This window comes from Maniola hyperantus, chromosome 14, assembly GCF_902806685.2.
Source record: "Maniola hyperantus chromosome 14, iAphHyp1.2, whole genome shotgun sequence".
NCBI lineage: Eukaryota > Metazoa > Arthropoda > Insecta > Lepidoptera > Nymphalidae > Maniola > Maniola hyperantus.
This window is the reverse complement of record NC_048549.1, coordinates 11,593,879-11,604,824: the sequence shown is the minus strand read 5'-3', so window position 1 is coordinate 11,604,824 and position 10,946 is coordinate 11,593,879. Positions and strand designations below refer to the sequence as shown.

Here is a 10,946-nt window from a genome sequence, read left to right as displayed (position 1 = left end):
CAGACAACAAAGTGATGCTATAAGGGTTCCGTTTTTCCTTTTGAGGTACGGAACCCTAAAAATCATCTCGTGTCGAAGAGAATACATAGTTGTAGATATTGGTTATAAGCAGTACAATAAACAATTTATATAAAAGCTATAAATCTATGTCCAAATATAAATAACGCTCTTACGTCATACAAACTAGACCATGACTAAGCTACAGAAAAATTGCTGGACTGAAATAAATTAACTTCACTATAAGTCCCGCAAATTGCTATTGCGGGGAAACCATGTCTCATTAACATCGAAATGACGTCATTTCGACGTTAGCCGAAATAAAAATATACCTACCATCAGCTCGAAACTTCAGGTTTGTGACTTCGTGAGACAAAATAATATTCTCGTCTTTCTCAAACCAAATAGCCTGTTCCAGACCGACTGAGCCAATTTGCCTCGGGCGCTCAATGACTTGGCCAAGCGTGACCTGCATAGCCGCAAAGAAGAAGAAGAAATCCCAGCGGTTCCAGCCAGAGTCATCATCATTATGCGGTGCCATCTAACTCAAGCTCGGCGTTTAGCCGGAGAAGACTGTTCCTTAGCTCAGTGAGGGTCAAGTAGGTACCGCGACAGGTCGAGATAGCAATCGGGGTTGGGACTCCGCGCTAACCCGATGCGGGTGAAGTGTGGGTGTGCGGGGCGTCCCCCCGCCTCATACCCCAATTGCCATCTCAACCTGTCGCGTACTATAGGTACCTATATTACTTTACTCGGTCAAGCTGCATCAGAGGAGACCTGTGCTCAGTAGTGGGCCGGTGGTAGATGCATCCGACTATTCGTAAGCACTTGTAAAAGTTTATACGAATAAAAAAGATTTTCATTTTCATTTTCATTTCAATGGGTTGATCGTGATGATGATGATTCAGCGGTGGACACTTTTTCAATTTTCCTGTTTGTTGTGTGCACTCCATAGTACAAAAAACCAGTCTGCCGAGTGCCTATCCATAAAAAACCCTGTGCGTTCAATGACTTCTATGTATACTACTTACAGAATCTTTGTGTGCGTATGACTATTCGTAGGTTCCCATCAGTGGCGGATTTGCATGGCCGTCCCTAGGCCCGGGGCTATGTAGTATGTAGGTAACAGCCGCCCCTTTCTCAGCACCCATCATATTATAATAGACTACATAATGAATGTACCTACTGCCAACTTTTATCACAAATTTTTTTATCATAACATCAGTGAATTTTTTACACGATTGGCCGCCCCTAAAATCTGGCCGCCCTAGGCCCGGGCCTACTGGGCCTTAGGGCAAATCCGCGAATGGTTCCCGTACATGGTTCACTAGTAATTTATTATACCTAACTTTGATCACCCATAACGTCGTCGTAAAACTTAAACCTGTCAAAGAAGAAAAAATTAACACGGTAGACTCAACCGCGATACGAGTTGAGAACGTAAAGCTGAGCACTTGTCTTAAATTAGCGGGCGCGCTGTAAATCAGAAGATTCGGGCCAACATTACGCCACAGGATTCCGCGAATATTTCTACAACTACGCACTGAGAAATGTTTATATTGTGAATGGCGGACTCAGGGTTAACCGTTAACACTCAACGCGAATCTAACGCTCTGGACGTAAACGCTGTGATTAGCTAAGTTGCCTTCTCTCTCGCACATATTTTAATCACTGTGAAAGAATCAGTAAACACTTTTAACAAAAGTTGGCGAAGTCCTATACAATAAAATTACGTCCATTATAGAGATATTTATTCGTAATAATATACTTACCTAGTTTTGATAGAGAAAAATGGGGATGAAAAATACTAAATGTTTTCCCAATTTTTCTCTATGAATACTACTGATATTATATTATACTAAAACTATATTATCTAAAATGGACGTAAATCGATTGTTTAGTACTTGGCTGCGCCACATTTTGTTTTTACAATCATTGAAAATGTTAGATTGTGCGAAAGAGAAGGAAAGTTAGCTAATCACCAACGCTTTAACTACATTAGTACTATTATATTATATTCTGTGCTTAAACTCCATTTCCACGCCAGTTTAGCCCGCCGCTGAAACGAGCAATGTTGTTTAGTGGAAAAACCCTTAGGTATAATTAAATTATTTAAATCTAAAATCTTCTCTCTTTGTTAATGCTGCCTATTTAGGTAGGTACGCCTCGGAGCATGTTCTCATAAAGGAGACCTTTTCGCTTTGCTGTTGACATTTCACAAGAATCAGCAGCAAAGCGGAAAAAGACAAATCTATGAAGAACTTTAGCTTCTTTCTTCTTTCTTCGTCAGCAACTTCGGAGTTCTTTGTATTCCTTCTAAACTTAAACATTTCAACTGGTTGTGTGAGTTGTGACATTCAAGGGCCTAAAATAGTCCTGAGAGTCTTAGGCTGAGATCTACAGAGCTTACTTTGACTTTGCTTAGACTTTCTTTAGAGTTAAATCGAGACAGATTTATTGACATAGAGACAAATCTGTCTCGTTTTAACCGGAGTGAACTAGAGTGAGGGATCTCTCGGTTTGATGCTAAATCGACGATATGTCAAGTATTAAGGCTATGGTGACGTAAAATCAAAGAAAACTAGAGCTACCTGCTTCAAATACCTACCTAGTTGCCTGGTAGAGATCGCTTCACAGCGATAAGGCCGCTAATTGTATGTTCTTCTTTTACATGTTTCTTTTTGTGTCTTTTCTTTTTGGTGTACAATAAAGAATATTAAACTAAAAACTAAAAATACCTAAACTAACATTTGACGCCTGCCAGTGACGTCGAAGCGTCGACGTTTTGTCACAAGTTCCCTTAACTGTCGTGAACTGTGTTTTAACTCTAAGGCAGCAAACTCTATTATATCTCAGCCTCAGTTTTCACGTAAAAGAACGTCACACCCGCGGAATAGGGAATCAGCTTATAGGCGACACCATTCACGTTACTAATCTGCAAATTTATGGAGTTATGGACTACCACTAAGATTTCCATCCGTAGGTAGGTAGGTACATACAACGACAGATGCAACTCTTCTGAAACTTGAAAAGTTACACTAGAGCCTCTGATTACAACTTTACAGACTTTGCAGTAGGTACCTACGGTCTACTAATTTTGCATGCCTAATTATGTAAGGGGAAACATTTGTACTAGACAATATGTAGGTAATAACATGTCATTGTAAAAAATGTTTCTGCAAATAAAGAGTCTAATCTAATCTAAACTAAAGAAAAAACTTTTATCACCTGCATCCAAGGAATGGACAGTTTAACGAGGCGACGAAAATATAATATTGAAAAATGTTGCCGGAATTTTGTCATAGTTACAAAGACAAACATCGACTTTCACGACCAATTTAATTCAATTAATGTTTACCGTAACTCTTCCAGACATCTGAGGGAGAATCTTGAACGGCCTACTTCTGTCTCCTTAGGGAAATTATTTTTATGTGATGAAAAACGTGATTATAGTTCCGGAAGATATTTAATAATAATTTTAACGAAGTTAACTTTCTTATAAATAAATTAACTCTACAGGCTTCACTTATTTTTGGTATGCCATATTTTTTGGCTCGAAGTACCTACGAGGTGCGGTGATAGCTAGTCTAGTGATTAAACGTCTACCGTCTTGGACGAACTCCTATAGTAGACGTTTTAACCACTAGACTAGCCCGGGCACGCAGTCTAACTTTTATGAGTTATGTGGTTTGTTATACATTAAATATCACTTGCTTTAGGAAAGTTTCGTGAAAATGTTGCATGCCTGAGAGTTCTCCATAATGTTCTCAAAGTGTGTAAAGTCTGCCAAAACGCACCGGGCCACATCGACATCCATTACCGGACAATGGATGTGGTGAGGGTTTCCACACACCACACTTTGTGCCCCTTATGTCCAGCGGCTCCCAGTGATTCAGTTGAGATCATCTGTCCACCTACTCAAGTCTCAAAAGTTTTTTCCGCGCGACGCCGACGCGGGGAGTCACCATTGTCCATTCTAGTCATGGACACCTGCGCATAGGTTTTATTTTTTGTATTGCTAGTACCTACCTACCTACTTACTTCCGCCTACTATCTGGCCGGTAAGCGCACATTTTATGGCTTCCCAACTATGTAACCAAAGTTAAAGAGATTATTGCACTTTTAAGTTATCCGAAATGACGAAAGGGAAATACCATCTACAGATTTATTTTCTATTCATAGACCAACGGTCGTGGAAAACACTAGCTGGTGAAAAAAGAAATATTTATTTTTGTTGCTGAAAGAGGTGGAACTATTAGCTAAACATAGAATATTAATATTTTTGACAATATGATTTCATCCTAGTAAAAGTAGTAAATAGTGTTTTGTAAAACGTAAAAGAAAATTTTGAGTTTATTTACAACATGGATTCATTTATGGAATTTTATTTCGAGGAAGTCTTCAGTGGTATGGAAAGGGATGGTCTAAACGTGAGATTTAAAAGAAGGGAACTCGTGGAATATTTTAATGCAGCCATAGCTGGATGTGCGAGAGGACAAAACAGATCAGACAACGCAACATGTAAATCATTTGTTTCCTGTGCTCTCAGATATCACAATCGATGCAAGTCAGACAATGGTGATGTGTGTCTCATGGGAAAGTACCATAATCTGCTCTATGTCGCTATGAAACTAGCGTTTGATTGGAGTCTTCAAGACAATGGCACTGTTGCCGCATTATTGGATGAACTATACGCTTGTGAAGGAACATTCGAAAGGATTTTTCTTGGTGCCATCTTCGGTACTTCAGCACCATACTTTTTAGCTGGCTGGAAATCTGACTTTATGGATAAAGAAGAAAATATTCACGCACTGGTGTTTTTCCTAGACCACGCTACTAATGCTAGTTTAGAATATACGGACGGACCTAAAACCTATCGATTCATAGATGTCCCTTTAGAAAGCTGTGGAAAAGCATCACCGGTTAGAGTCGTTATACAAATGGGAGCGTCCGAAATATTAATGATACTCCTTAGATTTGGAGCTAGAATCACAGCTGATCACGTTTCCTCAAATCCAATCGAATCTATTCTTGATAGACTGAATGAATATAACCGAAAGTATCCTTACGAATTGGTCACGTGTCTAAAACTAACCTTAAGAGCCGTGCCGAGATTAGATTTGACTGTAGATAAAGCGGCATTAAAGCATTTGGAATTGCCGGATGACTATAATTACCAAAGAAAATTGGCTTTAGAGAAATATGGTGATATACTGCAAGACCATTTGGTCCCTGCTTCAAGGTGTGGTTTACAACCTGTAGAACTGAAACACCTTTGCAGATGCTCGATACGACATATGTTGTGGGAAAACTTTGAACTCCCTTTTGGGATACAGAAGTTGCCTGTACCGGCAGCTTTGAAAAAGTATTTGGATTTGTGTGATGATTAGTTTAAATATTTCAAAACTACTAAGAACATTAAAGTCATGTTTGAAATGAGTGTGTGTGTGTGAGAGAGAGACAAATATACATATCTTAACATTAAATTTGTTACGGATTTCCGTATGAAGTCGGGGGCCATAAAGCTCGTATTTACGATGGACGTTGGGGTCACATGATACTGAAATGGTGACCTCGTATCTAAAATCTAAGTGGTAGACCCCCTAGTAAGTGGACAGATGACATCAAACGAATCGCAGGGAGTCACCAAACACGAGCGTCACAAAAACTGGAGCGTGTATTTCCCTTCAAGATACCTGTATTTAGTAGCAGACGTCTATTTGTTGGGGCGATGACAAAGCATACAACTAGAGCGAAAAGAGCACGAACCCTAGAGTTAGTTCGCTGAACCGTCGTGGTGGTCTGAACAAAGAATTTGAGAAATTGAGTCACCTATCAATATTAGACACTATTATGACTGCAGTGGCGCGTGCAAGCGCCAGTAGACTAATAAATCCTCGCCCGAAAATATGTGGAGTTAAAAAATAAACTGCATGCTAAAAATATAATGACGGATTTGAGAAACATGACGTCCGAAGATGAAACCGTGATGTCAACGCCCCCGTGTTACTGTGATACAAGACTATTTTTCCCTTCACATTACGTTTAAAGTACACTGGTATATTTCAACGCTGTTTCACGTGCGTGCACACGTCGAAAGCGCGGGCGTTGGGTGCTTGTAACGTGAACACTCATTTCTTAATTAATATACATAGTTACAATCTGTTTTGTTTATCTTTTTAGTGAACATATCCTTATTGTCAATACTTCCAATCCATAGCCAAGCTAAGTAATATTATAAATCGTCGCAAGCAGCCGCTGGATTCAGGTGGCGAAATACCATGACGTGTGGAAGTCCGTGCAAGAGAGCTATGTCCAGACCTACGTCTATCGGTTGATGATGATGATCATGATACGCACGGTCGATAGATGCCCGGCAACTCAGTCGACGGGCAACTCAACAATCTGTGATTCGTACGGAAGTTGTCGAGTCTATACGCACGGAGTCGCCGCAATTCCGTGCGTATAGACTTGGATCTCGGAGCGGATCGGTAATCCAGTAAACCACAGACACAGTATTAGTTTCTAAAACGTATCTACAAACATTGAGTTTGATTGGTTTGGGAGGCTTCGGCCGTGCTGCCAAGTGATGTAGCGTTCTGGAACGATGCCGTGTAGAAACCAAAGAAGCGGACATGGGTTAAAAATAAAAACTGCTACACCTCTTCCAGGTTAGCCCGCTTCCATCTTAGAGTGCATCATCACACCACCAGGTGAGATTGTAGTCAAGGGCTAACGTGTAGGTACCTGAGTAAAAAAATCCATTAAGAGCCAAACTAGGTTTGTATGGAGTGCACTACGACTAAACTCCTCCTAACAAGGCACTCTTAAGAATTATTAAAAAGTAAAAATTTATCATCATTGGGTGCTGCCTACCTCTTCCCAGACTTTGAGGATTTCCTAGGCACACTTAGAAATGCCTGTAGTTTCAGCTTTTGACTATAACACAATTTTTATTATGTTCAGTTTTTTATCCGAATAATATTTTAGTTCGCGTCTGTAATCACTAATCGGGGTAGAAATAATACAAGGTCGATCTTCAAATAACTATTTACCTACGCGAAAAGCGTACGTATTTTGTGTAATGTGAATTTTAATCGCGAAATAAAACTACTTATTCCTAGATTACCTTATACCTACTAAGTAATGGAATGAAATGTAAATATTTCATGTACTTACTCTTCTACCACCCAGTCCGGAAAGCAGATTCTTTTTATTTCAGATACTTAGTTACAGTTTTCTTATAAGTATTTTAAATTTGTTCCCTGTTTCAAATGAAACCGGGGAACTGCAGGTCCGGACTCGTACATGAAGGATTCCATCCATTCAATTCAATTCATTCAAGGATTCATTCCATCGTACAAGATATAAGTACCTACTTAACATTATGCACTTACTTTTTTAATTTTTAGGGTTCCGTACCTCAAAATTAAAAAACGGAACCCTTATGGGACCACTTTCTGTCTGTCTGTCTGTCTGTCTGTCTGTCAAGAAACCTACAGCGTACTTCCCGTTGACCTAGAATTATGAAATTTGGCAGATAGGTAGGTCTTATAGCAGACATAAGAGGAAAAATCTGAAAACCGTGTATATTTGTGGTTACACCCAACACCACACAAACACATTATGGTCATTGAACGAATAATTTGTATTTTCAATTTTCGAAGTAAGATAACTATATCATGGGGTATCATATGAAAGGTCTTCACCTGTGCATTCTAAAACAGATTTTTATTTATTTTTATGCATCATAGTGTTTGAATTATCGTGCCAAATGCCGAAAAAATACGAGTGTAGTACCGAACCCTCGGCGCGTGAGCCTGACTTGCAGTTGGCCGGTTTTCATGGTGACCATTATTTTTTATTTGTTGTTATAGCGGCAATAAAATATACACACTCTGTGAAAATTCCAACTATCTGCCTATTAAAGTTCATAAGATAAGTACAGCCCGCTGACAGATAGACGGACAGAGGGACGGAGGTTTAGTAATAGGATCCCACTGGCACCCTTCGGACACGGAACCCTAAAAACTTGTCACAACTCAGAAGGATACAAAAGGATACAAAATCCAAAAAATAAGTATATTATATACAAAATAACATCAAAATATAATTACTAAAAACATATAAACGGAAATTCAAGGCACAAAGTAATTAACAAAACATGAACAGTACTAAAATATGGAATATTGTAAATAAACTATTTATAGGGTTTTCGAACCGAAACGTGCGTCATTTCCGCTGCAACACTGCCAAAATATAGCCAAGAGGCGGAAGTTAGGGCAATTAGTTGATTTGTTTGTTAATTAATAATTAATAATTAACATTTTTATTCATTTTAATTAATTAGGCCCTTTCTAACGCGGTGGTTATCAAGCAGTATCTAAGCAAGAGTTTTGACGAATTTTACCATGTAGGTACCGTAGACTGTAAAAAATAAGGACTTAATTAATAACTTCCTTCTTCTTTGTCGGTTACAGACTTTTCAGAACAGCTTATTATTCTACTGTTCCGTAGGCATGGACATAATATTTTAGAGCTGATTTTACAATCGTCTAATAATCTTTAACTTGTTAGTGACGCGTTTATAGATTTCTATCGAAACTTCGAATTACCTATCCAGGTAAAATCCTCAGTCAATCATTATTTCGCGATTAAAAATCGGCGCTTATGTGCTTAGGATTTTTTGTATAACAAACTATGTTCAAGGTTTCAGACTTATTGGAATCATCAAAGTACAACAGGTGGCGCGCGAGCGGGCATTACTTATTAGCTACTACTTATTAAAACAACAAAATATATAGAGAATACGGCGTAGAGGAAGCGTAGAGGGTCTACTCGTCGTAGAGGCTATACTGACCGTAGAGGGTCTACGCAATCGTAGCTTTCCTTTGCTACGTTTTTACTACGGCAATAGGCTACTTGACACTTTTTTTAAGTTGGTCTTAAATGGTTAATATTTGTCCTATTATATCAAAAAAATTAACACTATATTTTTTTGCGCCCTAAAAACCGTAAAACTTTAATTTAAAAAAATATTTTTCTTAGACAGGTGAAAACACTGTCGGCCATGTTTGGCCGATGGATTATCTGTGCTCTGACGTCATGCATTTGTAAACAACAGCATGACCTCCCAAAGTTTAATAAACATGACTTCTATACTAGTTTACATGAAAAATATACCAATGATCGTTATTGTATCATCCGAGAATGTAAAAACCGCATCGATAAAGACCACAGGAAAGTTGTGGATTAGAGTGCCCAGTGAAATAAATATACGTAACACGCAAAGACTTGCTTAAAGGGATCCTATATGACTAACGACTTCAACCCAAATTTATTTTTGCAAAGATCACTTTGTTGTAAGTCTTACTTAATAACTTATTCAATTTATAAAGAGAAAACGATATTTTTTTACGATTACTATGAGTTTTAAGAAATATATAAAAACTAGCTTATGCTCGTGACTTCGCCCGCGTGGACTTCATAAATTTCAAACCTCCATTTAACCCACTCAGGGGTGGAATTTCAAAAAATCCTTTCCTAGTGGACACCTTCTCTTTACCTACAAAGAACACACTCACCAAATTTCATGTATCTAGGACCAGCTGTTTAGATGTTTAGGCTGTGCGTTGATATATAAGTTAGTCAGGACTCTAAATTTTATATATATGGATACTACGTTAGTCCCCGCGTGACATAGGAATGACATTTCTTTGTTTACATATTTTAATGACGTCACATCATGGCTGACAGCGTTTTCTGCGTTTCAAATAAAAATAAAAATTGTATTTTTTTAAATTGGATTTATATATCCATCCTGCGTTTTTAATAATTGTTATTGATATATTTCGTTGTCTTAAGCAAAATACTATAATAAATAATCATTTATTGGACGACATTAGATATGAGTCAAGTAGCCTATTATTATTAGGGGTATCTCACTGCATCGTGCGCATTTGCACAGAGCGTATTGCCACTGATGACAATACATATGGATATCTGAAACATAGTAGCTACCTGTCATGGGCCTCATTAGCTCAGAGTCACTCATTGCACGATAAATAAATTAAAAAAAAACATACAGTGAATTGAGAACCTCCTCCTTTTTTTAAAGTCGGTTAATAAATTAAAATCTGTTTTACAATGTGCAGGTAAAGCTCTTTCATATGATACCCGACTTGGTACAGTTATCTTACTTTGAAAATTAAAAATATTAATTATTTGTTCATGAACGCATTTTTTTTGTTTGTGATGTAAACACAAATTCACAGTTTTTGGATGTTTTACTTTACTAATGCCATAAGACCTACCTACCTGCCAAATTTCATGATTCTAGGTCAACCTAAAGTACCCTATAGGTTTTCTTGACAGATACGATAGACGTACAGACAGACAACGAAGTGATCCTATGAGGGTTCCTTTTTTCCTTTTGAGGCACAGAACCCTAAAAATTTAGAAAAAACCGGCATGAAAATATAAATAAATAAGTGTTAAAAATACCGGCCAAGTGCGAGTTAGGCTCGTGCACAGAGGGTTCCGTACTACAGTCGTATTTTTTCGACATTATGCACGATAATTCAAAAACTATGATGCATAAAATTAAATAAAAATCAGTTTTAGAATGCACAGGTAAAGCCCTTTCATATTATGATACCTTGATATAGTTATCTTACTTCGAACATTGAAAATAAGTTCTACTTAAATATTAGTTACAGTACATCACAAAAATAAAAAATTGTGGTCATGACCACAATTTTTTTTTTGTGATGTAACCCTAAATTCACGGTTTCAGATTTTTCCCCTTATATCTCTACTATAAGACCTATCTGCCAAATTTTATGATTCTAAGACAGCGGGAAGTACCCTGTAGGTTTCTTGACAGACCGACAGACAGGCAGTCAAAGGGACAGGCAACAAAGTGATCCTATAAGAGTTCCGTTTTTCCT

General features: G+C 38.0%; 1 protein-coding gene across 1 annotated transcript; it reads left to right on the top strand.

Annotated features, from left to right (window-relative positions):
• Nucleotides 1-4,155: 4,155 nt before the first annotated feature.
• Nucleotides 4,156-6,163, top strand: stops (SOCS domain-containing protein stops). The gene has a single exon (XM_034975531.2). It carries the CDS (start codon nt 4,362-4,364, stop codon nt 5,385-5,387), a length of 1,026 nt encoding a protein of 341 aa, XP_034831422.1. The 5' UTR covers nt 4,156-4,361; the 3' UTR covers nt 5,388-6,163.
• The last annotated feature ends 4,783 nt before the right edge of the window (nt 6,164-10,946 follow it).

Coding starts and splice junctions, on each gene's coding strand:
- stops (XM_034975531.2), top strand. CDS start 4,362: ATGGATTCATTTATGGAATTTTATTTCGAGGAAGTCTTCAGTGGTATG.